The sequence below is a fragment of the Trachurus trachurus genome (assembly GCF_905171665.1).
Source record: "Trachurus trachurus genome assembly, chromosome: 6".
Classification (NCBI taxonomy): domain Eukaryota; kingdom Metazoa; phylum Chordata; class Actinopteri; order Carangiformes; family Carangidae; genus Trachurus; species Trachurus trachurus.
In genome coordinates this window covers 26,925,812-26,945,671 of record NC_139897.1, presented here as the reverse complement: position 1 = coordinate 26,945,671, position 19,860 = coordinate 26,925,812, and the positions used below count along the sequence as shown (strand labels likewise).

General features: G+C 40.6%; 1 protein-coding gene across 1 annotated transcript in view; it reads right to left on the bottom strand.

The window, feature by feature from the left end:
- Window positions 1–2,456: 2,456 nt before the first annotated feature.
- Window positions 2,457–19,860, bottom strand: part of lrrk2 (leucine-rich repeat kinase 2) — a gene marked incomplete at its 5' end in the record, with an annotated part of 46,696 nt that continues 29,292 nt past the window's right edge. Inside the window, 22 exons of the mRNA XM_083972864.1 lie at window positions 2,457–2,952; window positions 4,244–4,376; window positions 4,485–4,553; window positions 5,354–5,580; window positions 5,697–5,849; window positions 6,620–6,810; window positions 6,946–7,018; window positions 7,762–8,174; window positions 9,588–9,688; window positions 10,176–10,346; window positions 10,704–10,864; window positions 11,718–11,908; window positions 12,028–12,140; window positions 12,276–12,422; window positions 13,461–13,799; window positions 13,898–14,052; window positions 14,819–15,006; window positions 15,863–15,951; window positions 16,573–16,774; window positions 17,395–17,616; window positions 17,716–17,843; window positions 19,009–19,229. Coding sequence (XP_083828990.1) covers window positions 4,252–4,376; window positions 4,485–4,553; window positions 5,354–5,580; window positions 5,697–5,849; window positions 6,620–6,810; window positions 6,946–7,018; window positions 7,762–8,174; window positions 9,588–9,688; window positions 10,176–10,346; window positions 10,704–10,864; window positions 11,718–11,908; window positions 12,028–12,140; window positions 12,276–12,422; window positions 13,461–13,799; window positions 13,898–14,052; window positions 14,819–15,006; window positions 15,863–15,951; window positions 16,573–16,774; window positions 17,395–17,616; window positions 17,716–17,843; window positions 19,009–19,229 — 3,679 coding nt within the window. The 3' untranslated portion in view covers window positions 2,457–2,952; window positions 4,244–4,251. The remainder of the gene's footprint in view (window positions 2,953–4,243; window positions 4,377–4,484; window positions 4,554–5,353; window positions 5,581–5,696; window positions 5,850–6,619; window positions 6,811–6,945; window positions 7,019–7,761; window positions 8,175–9,587; window positions 9,689–10,175; window positions 10,347–10,703; window positions 10,865–11,717; window positions 11,909–12,027; window positions 12,141–12,275; window positions 12,423–13,460; window positions 13,800–13,897; window positions 14,053–14,818; window positions 15,007–15,862; window positions 15,952–16,572; window positions 16,775–17,394; window positions 17,617–17,715; window positions 17,844–19,008; window positions 19,230–19,860) is intronic.

Here is a 19,860-nt window from a genome sequence, read left to right as displayed (position 1 = left end):
TCATTTGGGGACTGCGTCTGTGTCTGTGGGTGGTGTAAAAATCAAGCCAGCTTCAAGTCCTGCTGTAAAAAGTGGTTGTGTACATTATAACCTGTAACCGCTGGCCAACCGATAATGAGATTAGCAGCAGCGCAGGCCGTCTGGATGGCATGACACTGCAACACGGAAGAGATTTTTTTTGATGAAAGTTCACATCAATCTAGAGGATGGCCTTTGAAAACCACCCCCCATGATTGTTTGAGACAAAAGTGTGCCTAAGTAATTTATATTTGTTTATAGAATACATGATGATCGTTGTATATTTAAGGTATTCTGTAAATATAATATAAATATTATAAATATATTTATCTTGATAGTTTGGATATCAGGACACCGTGTTTTTAAGGTTCAGAAGTACTTCAAATCCTTAACTCTCATCTCTTTGTTTTTTACTAATGTATTGTCAGTGTTTGTAAGGACTGAGTCCTCCTTGTACATATTTTTTTTTTTCCATGAAATGGCTTCAAATGCAAATGTCTTTTTTTCCCTGTCAAGATTAAAGATCACATATGGTCCATACCCTCATGAAATAGATGTTTGTGTTTTTTTTTGCATTCAGTCGTAAAGATAGATAGATAGATAGATAGATAGATAGATAGATAGATAGATAGATAGATAGATAGATAGATAGATAGATAGATAGATAGATCAACTTTATTGTCTGTCACGACTGACAGAAATTTGTCTTTGAACTAAGGGGAACTATGCAAGTCCATTCGCTTTTCCCGTTTTGCCAACTCTCCCCCCGGCAATGTGCATTTGTTTTCCATGAAGCCAGAGAGAAAGCAATCCATGGAGTGGGGGATAACGTTATACACGTTACGATGTGTAGCCTATATTTGAATCCATCATAAACAAGAGATTACGGGTTACAGGGTGCGTTTGGGCCATGGTGATGCAGAGACGAGAGCTGGGACACCGGGTCAGAGGCTCTGATCTTAGTAATTACAAAGTAATTTATTGAACCATCACAATTACCTTGAAGCTGTTGAATTGAGGTAAAAATTTAGCATACTTAACGTAAAAAAAAAAAAAAAATCTTGCATAGTTCCTCTTTAATTTCAGGATATTCTCAGTTTGTCATTATTCCTTTGAGATAAACCTACATGAAAATGCTACATGCTAATTTTGCTAATACTAAAATTGGGAAAGCAACTCTCAGAATAAATACTCAACGCAATTGGTATTTTCTCTTATATCAAATCACTTTGATGTTAGCTGTGTCTTACTTTTGTTAGTCAAATATAACTAGCATTACCATTAGCAACCGCAACTTATGGAAATCAAATAGCTAAAAATTTGCTAATAGCATTAGCATTAGCTTAGCAGGTGTTTATGGTCTAGAAGAAACGTCATGACTCGACATCAAAGTGTTCCTTCACTCACCTACAAAGTTTTCCAATGGCCGTGTTTGTTTTTTAACTCTTGTCTTTTTTCCGCGTCTTTTCTTAAACTGTAGTTAGCAATGCTTACCTGTTAACCCTAGTCCGCGGTTGGTGGCTCTTCCTGTACGTCCAATCTGACCTGACATAACTGACGTAAAATGGGCGTATCATGCACGTGCAGAGCAAACAGTGACGGTTAAAAAAAAAAAAAAAAAAACACCATTTTGGATCCGGTTTCCTATTCCCATAATAAATTGACACTAAGTGGCATCATGCAAAAGTTTGGGCACCGGGTCAAAATGTATGTTAATGTGAACTGTTAGATCTCCAAAAGGCATAAAGTTAAACATGAAACACTCTTTTGCCACACCTCTTTTTTAGGCAATATCAGTGTATTGTTTTTGTTTTCTACAGAGTGAAAAAGGGAAACAAAGCAGCAGCCTGCAAAACAATGGGAAACCCAGGAGACTTGAGCTCTCAGATAACTGTCTTTGACCACGGTATCAGACAAATAGTAATAGCTTGTCTGTATAAATTTTATACACCGTGACAGTTTCCAAATGGGGGCTATGCAGGGTGTCCAAACCGTTGCTGCTGCTCTTTTCCTTTTCTGTCATTTGAAAATGTGAAAAATTAGAATAAAATGTAAAGGAAATGTGTCATCTGTAATGCCTTTTAGCGATAATTTCATCTTCCACTTGCTTCACTGTTCACATTAACAGACATTTAGGGGTAACCAAACGTCTGCATGCCACTGTAGATAAATATGACTGTGTTCTTGTAAATGAAACAATGGCCAAAGCAACAATTACTTCCATCCATCCCTGGCAGGAAACCATATTCAGTGGGAGAAAGGCCTACATCTAACAAAACAACCTCTCTTTAGTTTAATTGCTTGTAAATAATGGTGTCCCACCAACAACACAGAGCCATGACAGTACATAAAATAGCATTTACGTTCTTGCTTTGATTGACACATTCTTCAATCAACAGTAATTTTACATTAAAAAAAAGAAAAAAACATGTGTACAAAGCCGGCAGCATCATGAGGAGCTCCATGGTCTTATTTTACTGCTGTGGAGAGAATGAGCTCAGTGGTAAACACACACACATAGACATGAGAATAAATAATCAAATATACATTTTCTTTCCTTTGGCTTTCTTCCAGTTTTTTTTTCTATCACACTACAAGTAAACAAACATCAGTCTTCACTAAGGAACAGGAGGTCATCCTGAGCATCTGCACCGCTCCCTGCTCTGATTACAACACAAATCGGATCACCTGTGTCCCTTTTAGATGAATGTCTCTCTTTGATTGTGCTCATCTGGCAAAACACGGCACACGCAGCATTTGATAAATGTGATGTGCGTCTTCAAAAAAATCTGGATTTCGTGACTCAAATTCTTTAGAGTGATTCATTGCAAGGTGCTCCCCTCCCCTCTCTACGCATGGCTGTCCAAACATGAGGTAAAACGTCTGTTGATGCATCGCTCCACTGGAGATTTGATCCCTTTTCCTCGAGCAATCCTGTAAATAAAACAAAAGAAATGAAAATGATGTAGGAGCCGTGAATTGTGTTTTCTGTTACTTTAGGTTAAGGGTTATTTTGGTGTTGTTTGTTTTGATTCTGATTTAGTTCGTGATATATTGAGGTGTGATGGGCGGAGATAGCACTTAATATGTTCATCTGTTACTATTCTATTGTTGGGGAGATGGCGTATCTTTTGTTTTTGTGGATTCCTCTTTTTTTGGCTGTTTCTTCATTGATCACTGTGATTACTTTGACTTAAGTTTGTGCATTTTATTATAAGATCATCTATGTTTTTGTTAATAAACAGTTTGATCTTTAGTTTAGAAATCCCAGTGAGTTTCTTTTGTTTAGCGTGTCTGATGTCAGCCTCTCGCTATAAATGATGTTATTGGTATGGTTGAAATGATCATTATACTGATCGACACAAGTCATAATCCACTAATATAAAACAAAAACCAGTATGATATGTATCCATGGTTTATTAATCCAACAGGAAAGTAAGAGTTGTTTTTTTAAATTATGAATAAAATCAATTTAAGGTTTGAAATATATCAAAAAATTTGAAAAATGCACAGCAAACAGTCGAGGTGCTGGTAGTGTGGCGTAAAAGTACAATCAATATGCATACACCAGAGTGTGGTCTCCTTTTATTGATTATGTTAAGAAGTTTATTCTCTAACTAATCATATTATTTTGGTATTTTCAATCTGTCTGACTAGTCTTTTGATGTCACACTTTTGCAACATTGGATCCCCCTTTTTTTTCTTTTCTTTTTTTTTTTTCTACTCTTGGTCCCAAGGGAGGGTATGTGGGAGGGCGAATCCCCCGAGTGGGATTATGTTCACAAGATCTGATATCTTGTATCTTGTATTTTTGATTATTCGTTTGTTTGTATGTTTGTTACTCTTATATAACTGAAAATGCCTTAAATAAAGTTGTTAAAAAAAAAAAAGTACAATCAATAGAAAGAAAACCACAAAACCGCACACTAAGACTGTATGGAGGATATATGATTTATTAAGCAACGCGTTTCGCATCAAGGCCTCTTCAGGCTTGTGAAAAATATGAAATATATCTTCATGTGTTTTTTAGGAATGGTAAAGACAGCAGTAAACTAAATAGCTTATTTTGAGAGTCATGTTTTTCAGGGCCTTTGAGGTTGAGATCTGTGAGATAGGACGCAGGCGAGGTCTCTTATTCAGTTTCACTCTTACCACAATCAAGCTGCACAATGGCCATGAGTTAAAATGTAGGTTGTGATGAGGACACGACAAAAATCACACAAACCTGTGGGCTCAGCTGTGGTGGAGCTGCTCTCTCATCTTGGCGGCGATCTGCTCTCTCTTCTCACAGTGTCTGTTCAGGTCTTTGACCTCCATCGGCATCGTGCTGTTCCACACCATCAGCACCGACTCCTCATCTGAGGGCACACACACACACAAACACACACACACAAACTTCAGACCAACACAGAGAACCTCACACAGCGATATGACTGTGGGACAAAACAATGAACCGTCACACTCACCAAACTGATTCCTGTCTTGTGGGAGTCTTCTGCCCAAAGTCAGCACCACATTCTTCAAGTTTAGTGTTTCTATTCACACACACGCAGAAAAAAAAAAAGAAGCATTGGTGTGGATTTAGTTATTAAGCGATGAGAATGAGAATTACAGCTACAAATCCAGAATAAGAGACTGCGGGGTAAAGGAAAACAAACATAATAGACAAAAGAGTGAGCAAACTGTGAGCAGCATGCTGGGCTCGTTCACACATTTCTGCACACAAACACCCTGACAGAGCATGAAACCAAAACAAAAGAATAACCCAGCTGTTAAAAACAGTTTTCTTCACTCATTTCAACTTCCATCCCTTTTCTGTTTTTTATCCATTTTCACACTCTCTTCTAAATGTCTCACGCTGCACTGCAACTGTTATTTACTCTGCAGCTCGGATGCTTATTGTGTGAAACAGCTGCTTCTCCATGAAACCAGAGGAAAAGACACCAAAAACAACCAGGAAGTCTTGTGTTGTTGCATGTGCTTATGGCAAAACATTGCTTGAATAATGAATTAATGTTGAAAATATGGAACAAAATGAGCAGGAAACATATTTTCTCCTTAGTCTGAGGATATTAGGAGGCATTAGAGCTGCCTAATGTACTGTGATGATGACCATTTATGCTAATCATAATGTATAAATTGCTGTTTTAAGTTTAAAGACAATCATTTCCCTGTAATAATATTCAAATGTATGCAGCAAACTGCCCCAAAGTGATATCACACAGTAGATAAATGTATAGATAACTATGTACAAGCCGACCTGCACATGGAAATAAACCAAATTCAATGAAATGCATTAATAATATAGTAAGATGAGTCAAAGCCGAGGACCCACCGATGAGTGCAGAGGTGATGCAGCGGATGGAGTTGCAGCGCAGGCTGATGACCTGCAGCATCTGGTGTTTGGAGAGCTCCAGCAGCAGCAGGTGGCCCCCCCTGGTGCCGATCCAGAGAGCTGCAGCCGTCTGCACCATCAGAGCCTTCACTCTGGCCCAGGTGGGCGTCGCCTCGCTGGGCAGCTCCGCCTCGCTGCCCTGCCTGCCTCTGCAGCCCGAGTCCTGCCTGATGGGACAGGAGCATTTATTCATGTGGGTGGGAACTTTAGCTTTGTCTTAACTGTTTCCACCTCTTCTTCCTTATAAATGCAGCCTCGTTGTTGTTGTGTTGTGTGTCTTTACCTGATGATCTGAGCGCAGTCGATGCAGTCCACCATCCGCTCGCTCCTCTTGTCCCAAACCTCGACCGTGGACGTCCCGGTTTTGCTCAGATACACATATTTGTCCACAACCATTCGAGACACACAAGCCTCACCGCTCACTGACCGCTGCTGCCTGGAGAGGACACACACACACAAAACTCAGCATTTTATAAAATAACACATGAACATGGGGTGTTTTCTAATATAATAATACAAGGAAATAAATATTTAAAGGGACAACGAGGAGTTTGTATTTGGTTATAAAAAAGTCTCATATTAATGTGAATGAATCTCCGTTACCACTTGTTAATGGGTCCATTTAGATAAATATATTGTTTTGTCTTTATCGTTATTTTGTTATTATTATTAGTGGTGGATGCAGCCCGGCGGGTCATGTGAATAACGTCACCGAATCGCCGTTTATGGTCGGAACTACGACAGTATCTGATCGTCTTCGAACCTCTGACTTTCATTCTTGATCAATGAAAATATTCTTGGCAAATGTTTTCGCTTTCGTCCGTCTTGCACCGCTCCAAGAATTTCACCGTGCACGGGGCCGGAGACTCATGGGAAATGTAGTGTGAAAACACTTCCGCTTTCCAAAACTCCTTGTTGTCCCTTTAACTAAATACATCTTAATATATAAAGAAAAAAAAAACACTAAACAAAAGAAGGGAAATCTACATTTTCCATTGCTTCCAGATCTCCTCGAATTTAGATCACTGAAGCCTCATTGAAAAAGTGATTCTTTCCATCACAAATTCATTTTTTTTTTTCATTTTGTTTTGTTGTTCATTCATCAACAGATAGGATGACAACATCCCATTTCTATACTGTCCCTGGACTTTAAATTCAGCTCAAATCAGCTCATCCCCAGCCTGGATGGACATGATGTGGACTCACTGGAAGATGAGGTTGGGTCTGGTGTCGATGGCCCTGCAGACGTCGTACTCGGCGGTGAAGGAGAGGATCCTGGTGCCGCAGCCGGCCCACACACACCTGCTGTCCAGCGAATACAGCGACTGGCCCAGACACATGACGGGCGTGCTGACGTTTCCCACAGAGATGGTTTTAACCGGCCAGCCTTTTTCCTGCTGGAAAACACAGAGAACAGGAAGAAAATAAAGATCCCAAACCGGACTTCTGGATTTAAATGAACAAACAGAGAAAAGAAAAGAAAACACAGGGAACAAACACACTTGATCTTTTATTTAATACTTCATATTTACCATAAGAATAGAGTCCTCATAAACAGTGAGAAGTCCGTTGGCTGTTCCAACCAGCAAGTAATTCTTCCTTTGGCTGAAAAGAAATAAAAAAGATGAAGATATTTTGTTCTACATGTACAAAATGTGACATGACATGATGGATACAGATGCAATCTGTTGTTATATGAGTCACTGTTCATTTCATCCTTTTGGTTTTCCTTGTGGATTGGTTTGTTCATTAAAACTGCTATAGAGCAGATATAACAATATTACAGATAGACACGTGTTGCTTTTACCAGCCCCCATCTTTCTTGTATGATTAGAGGATTGCACTTACAATATTGTTTTTAACATTTGTCTGTCTATCTATCTATCTATCTATCTATCTATCTATCTATCTATCTATCTATCTATCTATCTATCTATCTATCTATCTATCTATCTATCTATCTATCTATCTATCTATCTATCTATCTATCTATCTATCTATCTATCTATCTATCTATCTATCCATCCATCCATCCATCCATCTATCTATCTATCTATCTATCTATCTATCTATCTATCTATCTATCTATCTATCCTAATCTAATCTCTGATTTGACTATCATTAGTTATTTATTTTCCTCTTTACCCTTTTTTACTTTTATTGCTTACTTTCATGACTGGAGGTGTTTCTTTATGTAGATTTTTTACTTTCCTCCTGATATTTTTGCGCTCGTCTATACTGTAGGTCTTAATGTTCATTGTTTGATTGTTTGTTTATATCAAAAATCAATAAAAAGTAAATGACAAAAAGAAGAGAAAAGATCTAAATCAAAGTGGATCTTTACTCACGTTCGACGAGGGTGCACGTGGAAGTAGAGCGAGGTGACGGCGTCCGGGACGCTCTGCAGGTGGTGCCACGTGGTCACGTCCTGCGTGCTGATGACCACCAAGGAGCCGGACTGGGTGCCCGCCACCAGCCAATCACAGGGCTCGTTGGGGATCTGGACGGTCACCAGACACAGGACGAGGCTGGTGTCCACCTCCTGCGTGGTGCGCGTGTTGGTGTCCAGGTCCACGGCCGTGACGGTGCCGACCCGCTGGCTGCTGACGCTGCTGCCCCCGCCCAGCCAGGCTCTGTGGCCGGGGGAGGGGCCGTCGCCGCTGGCCGACGTCACCGCCAGGCACTCGACGTTGAGCGCCCTGGGAACCAGCAGCTCCCTCATCAGACACAGCATCTCCCCCGAGTTCAGCCGGTCAAACACCTGCACACACACACACACACACACACACACACACACAAGGCAGGAATAAGACTCTTGCAACATGAGTCAGTTCAGTTCAGTTCAGAAAACTTTATTTATCCCATATGGGCAATTCAGTTTACAGCTCCCAGTTCAATTAAGTTAGAAAAGAAAAATGGTAAATGGTCTGTATTTATATAGCGCTTTACTATACCTGCAACAATACCCAAAGCGCTTTTACATCATACATCGCATTCACACACACATTCACACACAAAAAGCACAACATATACAACAATCATTCATTGGACATACTGTACAACTCTGACACTCAACTCTCAGTTTTCAATAAATCAGTTTAACTCGTGGTTTCCCAACAGCGATGTCATGTACATGTGCAAATATGCAAGTAAATAAATAAATAAATAAACGACAAGCACAAACCTACTCATTAAAATTGGCATTCATCAACCTAATAACTGAAGGGGTAAAAGAATTTGAGTAGCAATTTGTCTTCCTCAGGGGGGTAGCGTAGCGTCGCCCTGAGGGCATCAGAGTAAATTCACTGGGCATGACTGGTCTCCCTGCTTCAGGATGCATTTCGCTTTCTGGACCACATGTTTTTTCCAGAGCACACTCAGGTCTGTTAGCTGGACTCCAATAATCTTGGAGCAGACTCTGATGATCTGATTCAGACTGTTCTTGTCCTTCACTGACAGACCATTGAACCAACAAATAAATGAGAACGTTAAAAGACTCTCAATATAAGAATGATAAAAGGAACATAAATGGTTTTAGAAACACTAAAAGAGTTTAGTTTCCGCATCAGGTGGATTCTTTGTTGTCCCCGTTTGACAAGTGACTAGGTTTCTACGATTTGGACTGGTTCACCAGTGTGAGTCACACTCTGATCAGGTGAATCTCTGCTCGTCTCCACGGCACTTTGCTTCCTCATACCTTTCCATTGTTCTCACTGAAAACGAAAGAAATAGTCTCTTCTAGTGTTTTTGTTTTTTCTGGTTCTGTCTCTTATATTTTGTGGACTGTATGAACTGTCTGGTCTATTCATTTTGACTACGTTGTTCTTGTTCTGATCAAATGAGTTGATTTGTTTGTATTGACTGAGATAACATGGACTGATGGCCGTAAATTCAACGTTTATTTTCTATTAGTATTATACTGTATATAGTAGTATTAGTACAAGGGGGTAGGACTAGAAAAGCTTTCAACTTCTCCTTACCCCTTTTAAACATGACAGGTATCTTCATTTGAGATGATGATTATTAATACGCTCTTATTTATTGTTGTTGTTGTTTTTATTTTTGACATGTTCAATAAAATTGATTGGTTTATTGATTGATTGATTGATTGATTGATTGATTGATTGATTGATTGATTGATTGATTGATTGATTGATTGACTCCAGGTTCTGACCTGAGCAGACGTGGGTCGGTCCTGTGGTCTTTCCCTCAGACAGTCCTTCATCAGCGACTGGAAGCCCGGCCAGGGAGGGCAGCCGTAGTGTTTCACTGGATCTGTGAAGTGAAAAACTGGCACGTTAACCTCTGATTCTGAGTTACGAAAAGGTCTCATCTGTAACACTGTGGCGCTTAAATATCATTGAAATTGTTTTTTAGATGCAGAGACTGCTTGCCGTCGGGGGCAGTTTTTCAGCAAGCAGTCTCTGCATTTCCCTGTCTCGTAACGTTCTGTTATTATCTCATAGCGTGGTGAATGTGCAGGTCACAACTTGTCCACGAGAGCGTTTTGGAGTTGTTTGATTGTGTATTTGATGACCAAGAAATCCCATGAGCCTCCATAGCGTAGCTCTGAGCAGCTCACCGCTCTGCTCCGCCGTTCTAAAAATAGCTTGCACCGACAATTAAAAGTAACAAACCTACTGCTATGACTATAGGGATTATGGCAATGGGCCAATTTGCCAAAATGTTGAACTATCCCTTTAATGATGCCACCTAGAGGCAGCGAGTAAAGCTCATGTTTCCTCCTCCTCTGTGACGTTACCTGGCAGTTTCCCCTGCACCGCGATCTCGTCGAACTCGCTGGGGAACTTCATGCCGTCGGAGATGCGCTCGCCACAGGTCATGAGGTCGTAGAGCAGGAGGCCGAACGAGAACATGTCGGCCTGTTGGTTGTAGATCACGTTGCCCCGGGCGACCTCCGGCGCTCGGAAACCTGCGTGATGCACAGCAATGAATTAATGACAGCTTCACATTTAGGCTGGAACTTTACTGGTACAGACTGATAGTGGAGCAAGTTTTTCTTTCTTATTACAAGCACAAAAAAACGTGCTTTCACTGGCAGATTTTTCTACTTATTTCAAGGGAAAATTTGTTTGAAATAAGTAGAAATGATCTAAAAACAAGTTAATTTTTAGGTGATGAGTCTTATTTTAAGTGGAAAGAGATTAGTTTTGACTAGAAATGAGACATTTTGACAAGAAATAAGACAAATATTCTTGGAAAGATTTTGAGTTTTTGCAGTGCATGGTGAACAGTTTCAGTGTGTGAGCGGCGAGGAGCCGTTCCGAACCTGGAGTTCCCTCCGAGCTCCTCACTCCCATGCTGCAGCAGTACTGAGAGATGCCGTAGTCCGTGATCTTGGCGATGATCTCGGAGTCGGTCTTCAGGTTGAACAGGAGGACGTTGTGGGGCTTCAGATCCCGATAGATGATCATGGACGAGTGAAGATACCTGATCACACACACACATCCATCAATGGCTGTGACCATGTTATCCACATTTTTGAACATAAGTATAAACAAAGTCGTAAAGGGATAGTTAAACTTTTTTTGAAAATTCGCCCATTGCCATAATCCCTATGGTCATAGCAGTAGGTTCGTTACCTTTAATTATCGGTGCATGTTGTTTTGAGATCAGCGGGGCAGAGACGTGAGCTGCTCAGTGAACACAATGGAGGTGAACGGTACAGGTCCCCTGTCCCTCATCAAACTCATCAAATACACAATCCAACAACTCCAAAATGCTCTGGTGGACAAGTTGTCACCTGCACATTCACCACGCTATGAAATAATCATGTAACATTATGTAACATTACGACACACAAAGCAAATACTCAGCATACTACTTTCGCTTTTGAAATGTTTTTTGTGTCTGGAATGTAGTTCTGGCTGCATTTACCTCTAAAACAACTCTGTCTCGTAATGTTACATAATTTTGCAGGTGACAACTTGTCCACCAGAGCGTTTTGGAGTTGTTGGATTGTGTATTTGATGAGTTTGATGAGGGACAGGGGACCTCCATTGTGTTCACTGAGCAGCTCACGTCTCTGCCCCGCCACTCTCAAAACAACATGCACCGATAATTAAAGGTAATGAACCTACTCCTATGACTATAGGTAATTTGCAAAAATGTTGAACTATCCCTTTAATACGGATGATGAATTAAGTTATTGATTTTTTTCCTAGATTTTATTTTACATCTCTTATTGTTTTGTGTGTGCAAACCCCAAAGATTGAGAAGATGAACCGAAAACAGGGCGACAAAGAACCAGGAACCTGCTGTTCATTCATCTGTAACTTTCTACCTGAGTCCGTCGGCCACGTGCAGGGCGATCCTGTGCTGCAGCTTCCGGTTCAGGCTGCCGTTCTCGTGTTGAAACAGAGAGTCCAGCGAGCCGCGCATGGCCAGCTCCATCACCAGGACCTGAGGAGCCGAGCCGGCCGCCAGCAGGCCGACCAGGCTGGGGTGACGGAGGCGCCCCAGCACCGCCAGCTCCTGAGAAACAAAACAAAACAATAAGGAAAAAGAAAAAGGACATTTTCGTTGTTAAAGTGTCTTCCAGGACACAGCGACTGTACAGAATATTGTAGTCTGTTACGTCTGTAAAGCAGCACCTGTCTGAGGAGTCTGTAGATGTAAAGCTCAGATGCGTGTTTGTTGAATATCTTCACTGCTACTTCTTCGTTTTTGTAGACGCCTCGATAGACAGTACCAAAGCCGCCGTCCCCTGCAACCACACGTAGAACAAACATACTTATACATATGAGAACAGCTAAATAATTAAATAAAATACAACATCCTGATCTTTTATGAAAAGAAATGGCGATTAAAAAATACATGATAATGAATGAAAAGACCTCACCAAGTCTGTTTTCCAGCGACATGTCCACATCCAGCTCCTCGCTGTCCAGGATGGTTCCAGCCGGCTGGTCGCTCAGCACCAGGTCGGGGGCGATCTGAGAGATGGGCAGCGTGAAGCGCGAGTCCTCCGGGTCCACCAGCAGGAAATCTACAAGAATAAATCAACCAATAACTTAGCACTTGCTTTTTTTGTTTCATGATCCTCTTCTTTTTGTATCCTCTTCTTATTGTTTTCCTTTTATTTCCTATAACTTTTATTCCCTGTCTTACTGCACCCTTACTCTCCTAGTTGGTTTAGTTCCCCTCTCTACTTTGCCCAGCTTTATCTCACAGTTTTACTCTTTAATGCTATTAGTTTTACCTTGACGCCTTCTTCTGTTTAACTCGTTCCTCCCATCTTTTCTTATCTTATTGTAAGCCGGTGCATATTCTCATTTGCCCAGGTCATATATCTTATTGTATAACCCCCTTTTATTTATTTTATCTGATCAACTGCATCCTGCATTTTAATTTGAGTCCTCTTGGTCTCAATTTGTTGTTGGGTTTTCCGTATTGCCTGTGTTATGTGTTGTATTGCTTGGGTGGTTGTTTGTGACTTGTCTCCTATGTGTTGTTCTTATTCATTTATTTATTTAAGCCTTAAAACACAAAAATAAGACACAAAAACAAAACAAATAGTAATAGAAAACAAATAAAATTCATAACTTATATTCATCAACAGTCCTAAAATGCTTGAAAGGGAGTAGGAAGGAGTAAAAAACGTATATGATCCTACCCCTTGTCCTTTTTATCGTATTATCCTCTAATAATTATTGTCAATATTACTTATCAATATATATATATATATATATACGTAAAAAATATATATACTTTGTAAACTTGTGTTTTTAAAAGTGCTATATAAATAAAAGTTATTAACAATAAACACTAATATTGAAAGTTTCGGATAATGAAAAACTATGCATCAGGGGCAGTGGGTGGCGCAGTGGTTAAGGCGGCCGCCCCATGTTATCCCCCCTCTCTCTGCCTCCCCCTTTCCTGTCTATCTATACTGTGTGCTATCAAATAAAGGCAAAAATGCTAAAAAAATATATAAAAACAAAAACCAAAAAAACCCAACTACGCATCAATTCATTTGTCACCCGGTTAAACCAGAAAAACACATGTCGATCGTGATTTTCTGTACCGTTGTCGAAGTACGGGAAGAGATCCTCCAGCAGGATCTTGTTCCACTCCTGTCCGTCCTCGAAGCTGTACAGCGCCCACCTCTTCAGCAGAGCCTCGCCGCTGCCGTGCATGTCGGTGTTGAGCAGGCCGGGAAACCACTCCTCCAGCAGCGAGTCCACGTGATCCACAACCTGACCCATCAGCATCCGGCCTTTCCGTGAGGAGGGAACAGTAATCCTGACGAAGCTGGAGGGGTTCTCCTCCACCGAGGCGGCCTCCACCAGACAGTACGCCTCGGGGGACCAGCTCAGGTAGATGCCTCTCCTCCAGTAGATCCGGTTCGGTCTCATAACTTTCTCTGGAGAGCAGACGACACAACATGCAGTCAGGTTTTATCTGGCTCTGAAAGCAGAACAGCACCGATGAACCAGTGCATACTTTTCCCTGTGTTTTTACCTCTTCCACCGAGCAGGTACGACGACACCTCCAGGAGGCGGCTGATCTGCCGGGACCAGTAGTCCATGGGGAAGTACGGCATCTCATAAAGACGCACGATAACCTCCGAGTTCTCGCTGTGAGGCAGCTCGATCACCGGCCGGTGTTTGGACAAACTTCACAAGAGAGGAAAAAGCGGTGAGATATCATATGTGAACGGAGCCCATCATTAGATCTCTACAAAATCTACCTGCATCACTACAAACAATATCTCTACACTGTCATTGTACAAAAAAAACAACTGATTTTTTTTTCTTTTAACAAAGACTTGTAGCACTTTATTTGATCGGTAAATCTTTATCTTTAATTTTGTATGTAAATTGTTTTTTTTTAACCTTCCTCTTGTGTTCAGGTCATCAGTGACCCCATTTCAGGTTTTAAATGAATCAAAGTACCTCATTAATTTGTTTATAGCATCAAAGCTTTTTGACTTTGTCAGGAACCTCTATTTAAACAAAATAAAAATAAAAGATTTTCCACAAAATTCTAAAATCCTCTGGTTAAAATTATGACATTTGTGGTGTTAGGGTCAATTTTAACCCGGTTATAATGATAAGAACAATAATTATAAGTGCAAAACCAAGTTTTTCATGGATAAGGAAGCCTGACAACGTAATCAAGATAAGAAACAAATGGGATGATAAATAATTGTTTTTAGTGTGTTTTAAAGCTGATTTAAAACACGGGTCGAATTTTTGTATTATAACTTTTTCTGACCATTGTTGTTTTTACATTTACCATTCTCATTGTTTTTATGTATATAATGTGCTAATAAACTGAACTAAACTAAACTAAACTAAACTAAACTAAACTAAACTAAACTAAACTGAACTAAACCTGATCCTGGAGAAATAAAACCTCCAGCTGGGAATCTGAACATACTTGCTGGGCACGAGCAGCTGGTCGTCTCCGAACGGCAGGGCGATCTGGAACTTCTCCAGCAGCTTGAAGAACTGCGTCAGGTGACTCTTCGGGAAACATTTGGTGTCAAACAGGAACTTTTCCACCATCGAGCGCTGAACAACTCCTTTGGGATGCTCCCAGAGGCCACAGCTCTTCAACGTCAGCTTCTGCAAACACACACAAGAACAGCTACGTATCTGACACCTCTGACACAAACACGTACCTGCGTATGAGTTTTAGTACAGGTCTTTTATGTTGAAAAACATCTTGTGCCCATTTTTAGAAGTGATCAGATCTTGGTGAGACAGTAAACAGGCATTTCTGAATTTAGGATGTGTCTGTGCGGGGCAGCACCTTACAAATACAAATACGATTTGAAATTCAGCCTTAAACCTCAGCTGAAAAAAACTAGACAAAGTTGTGTCGCTTCCAAAAGAGTTTCCACTGAAAAAAAAGGCATTTATCACCGAGTGTGTGGATGCCTTTTATACTATGTGTGTGAGGATCAGACTCAGAATCCTTATTTATCATTCTACATGTTAAAACACAGAGAACAAAAGTGTTTCTTAGGACCAGTGAGATAAAACGAAGAAAATAAATAACCCAAGAACCAATATTAGAACCTAGAAACCTATTATAAATTCATAAATAGGCAAGGCAAGGCAAGTTTATTTGTATAGCCCGTATTTACAAACAGTTTGTCTCAAAGGGCTTCACATGACATCATAACAACATCCTCTGTCCTTAGACCCTCACATCGACTGAGAAAAAACTCCATAGAAAACCCTTTTAACAGGGAAAAATTGGAGAAACCTCAGGGTGAGCAACAGGGGAGGGATCCCTCACCCAGGACGGACAGACGTGCAATAGATGTTGTTACTGACAAGGAAACAGTTTACAACAGCGAATGTGAGAAACTGTTTATTTATTAATGTACTTAATAAATAAATAAATATAACACATTGCTAGACAGCAACATGTTGGGGTAACGTGCAGTTATAATGAAGAAAAGGATGCGGTTACCTGGGAGATGATGTTGCAGAGCCACTGTGGGTCGATGAAGTAAAGGTCTTGGAGCTGAAGTGCAGGGTCATCGAAGTGCAGCAGAACCCCTGCAGTGACAAAAACACAGACATGAGTGAATTTAATGATAATAATGAAAGAGGCAGAAATTATACTTTTAGAAATGTTATCATATACTTCCTCTTTGTATCCTATTTATCTCCCTTGAACATTTCCCTTTGGAACATCCTGGCAGAAGAATTTCCTTCGGGATGAATAAAGTTCTATCTATCTATCTATCTATCTATCTATCTATCTATCTATCTATCTATCTATCTATCTATCTATCTATCTATCGTTCTATCTATCTATCTATCGTTCTATCTATCTATCTATCGTTCTATCTATCTATCTATCGTTCTATCTATCTATCTATCGTTCTATCTATCTATCTATCGTTCTATCTATCTATCTATCTATCTATCTATCTATCTATCTATCTATCTATCTATCTATCTATCTATCTATCTATCTATCTATCTATCTATCTATCTATCTATCTATAAGCATAAAACACACCTGGAATCTGCCAGTCTGCTATGGAATAGTTAAATACGTATTATAACTTCTTCTATCAGCGATGGAGAAATGTGTTCAAATGAAGATAGATGTTTAAAAAGCAGTTTCAGGCCTATGTGACATCAAGTGAAGTCGCTGTGACGCGGACTCACCGGCTTCACTGAGGAAGTGGACGGCGTGCGGCAGCTCGGCCTCCTCCAGCTGCAGCTGACTCTCCTGGATGAGCTGCAGCAGCTGCTGGTGCCGCAGGACGGGGAACTCCGAGGGAACACGGGCCCGCTCCACCAGAACCCGGCGCTCCAGCTCCACGTAGCTGTCGGGAACCAGCTGGCCCATCACGGGCTGACCCTGGATCTGCCAGGAGGAGAGAGGTGGTGAGCCACGAGGTAAAGGAAGGAAGGAAGGAAGGAAGGAAGGAAGGAAGGAAGGAAGGAAGGAAGGAAGGAAGGAAGGAAGGAAGGAAGGAAGGAAGGAAACATCTCACCCACTTCTCTCTTCTTTTTTTTAAACTTTATTTATCATTAGATAATACATTATCAAATAGTATGAACAAGTGAAAAAGGAACAAAAGACATGAGAAAGGCGCACATCGAAATGATATAAGGACAAAGATTATCAAATTATTTAGATAAATAGAAAGAAGAAATGACAAAATAAATAAGTGAATAAATTAAATAAGTATATAGCTCTAATAAAAAGAAATAAATTATAGCAGTATTATAAGTATAGGGCAAATTAAAATAAAAATGGGGGCGGGACTAGATAAGCTTTTGCTTCTCCCGCTTTCCCTTTCGGCCATGTGTACTGTATTATTTGAACTAAGATGATGTGTGATGATGATGATTTAATTGACATGCCCGAAATAAACAAGTAAATAAAATGGCAGACAACTTCACTGAATGTAATTTGAATAAAATTCATTAGCATTTTTTGTTGGATTCATCGTATCTCCCCCGCTCCTCGTTTCCTCTCACCTTGAAGCTGGTGACCTCGTTGGCGATGGCCTTGCGGAGTCGGGCCAGGGCGTCCGAGTCCTCGCAGACGGAGACCATGTGGTTGTAGTTGGTGATGGTGGGGAAGCCCTGGTGGTTCAGCAGCTCCTCCGTGATCTTGTTCAGGCAGGAGTGAAGCTGCTGCTCGTCGCTCACGTCGGTGTGCGTCCCCACCAGGATGACGGGCGAGAGCGGAGCCACGGCCTGGAGGACAGGTGGAAAACCACACACACAGAGTATCAGTATTTAAAGTTAGGGTCTCTGAAGGCCCCCGGTCTGGATGAAACCTGGTCCAGGACCTACTTTGATGTTGAAGAGCCAGGGTTTGAGGGCGTCCACCTGACTGGCTCCTTTGCTGAGGTTGTAAACCACCAGGTACAGAGCTCTGGACGTCAGGAAGTGAGGGTGGGAGCCGCTGTACTCCTCTCCACCTGGACAGAGGAGATACAAGTCAAACTAAATTATATAAATTAAAAACAAAATCTACATAACATTGCTTTTATTTAGATTTACTTTCACGTAGAAGACTGTTTGCTGCAGCTGGAACCTGCAGTGTGGAAGGAGCAATGAGAGGATGTGGATGCACCTGCACCTGCACCACGCCTGACTTGATATTTTTAAAGCCGCCGTGTGGTGTTGCTTTCGTCAACGAACAAACCTTTATCACGTAACGAAAACGAGACGAGACGCAACATAAAAGGAGGTCATGTGACGATAACTATAATGCAATATTTTTTACGAATAAAAACAAGACTAAATGTGGTTCACAATATAAAAAATCAGCTAAAATGTCTCTTCATTTTCGTTGAACAAAACGAGACGACACGAAATAACGTTTTGTCGCGTTTTTATTTTTTTTATTAGTTTGCAGTATTTCTGTTTCCTAGGCAGCAACGTCACTCCCTCAATCCCCACACACGGCATTATTTAAAAGATGCAGCTGCGGTGGGTTAGCGTTAACCACAGTTTAAGAAACAAAGTTAAATCTGACACAAAGAAAAGAAAGGGGCCGATGGCCGAGCAGCCGGGGATCGCCAAACCACAAACCTGTGTGACTAGCGTGTGTGTGTATATTTATTTGTGAGAGAGAGAGTGTAAAGTGGGGTTCTCCAAAATATCTGCCAGATATAGTGTGTGGAAACTGAAAATAAATATGTTGAGCAGAGCATCTTCCAGTATGGAATGGATGTTTTCTTGAAGGTAACAATAATACAATAATAATAAGATCACCATGTTTGAATTGTGAAATGGGTTTGACTAAAAGAAACATTTGGTTTTGTCTATATACTAGGTAATTATAGTATATTGACTGGGTTAAATAGAATTACATTACTAGAAAGAGATTAAAGTCATTGACTAAAACTAGAAGAAAATAGTCGTGGGTTATTCTGACTAAAATGCTTTTTAACTTCTAAAAAGTAAGTTTTAGTCGACTGAAACTCGACTAGACAAAAAAGTGACTAAAACTAATAAAAACTAAAATGACAGTTTGACACAAAGACTAGACTAAAACAAAAACAACACTACCGCTGTGCTACTTATCAGTTTCTCACTAAGACGTGTGTGTATCCAGCTGCTCTGTGCTCGCGGACCGACCTGAGAAGTCCCAGACGTTCAGCACCATCTTCCTGTCCCGCTCCCTGATGGCCCAGTCCCGGACGTCGATGCCGACCGCGGCCTTCTTGGAGTTCACCTGGGAGCGTTTCAGCTTCATCAGCTGATGGATCAGGGTGGTCTTCCCGCTGCCGGCGTTCCCCACCACGATGAGCTTCATCCTGTGGTACGGCACCGCCTTCTTCAGCCGCTGCTGCAGGAACCTGGAGCGCAGAGGAAGGAGGAGACTTAACTCAGTTTCTTCTTCTACAACTTCAAGAATGAGTGAGATTTATTATTTAATTGGATCAGTGAGAAACCGCCCACTGTAACTCAGTAGTACAAAGACATTTTTAAGTGCCGAGTTAAAAGGAAATTACAACATTTTTAGGGACATATGGCCTCTGATGGATTACCTGCCTCAGGATCTATGTGAAATTATCCAGAGGGGAAACATAAGAAATATTTCTTAACATGTACAAGGACACATATTTCTTCATTTGTTGTTATTTTCTGTCTTTTGCTTTATTTTTGTTCGTGGTATTGTCTTCTTTTATTATTTTCTCTTCATTTTCTACTTTACTTAATTTTTGTTTTCTTTTTTCTCCCCTAGCTCCATTACTTATTGATGTATGGTTATATGCATTGTTGTTATGATATAAAATCTGATTTAAAAAATCTAAATAAAGAAAATATACAATATACTTCAGACGAAAACCAAGCAATCAAGCAATGAAATCCATGTAAAACACAATTGATTATCTGATGTTATTAATGCACTAAATTAAGATTAATCATTTAAAGGGACTACGAGGAGTTTTGGAAAGCAAAGTGTTTTCAAACTACATTTCCCAT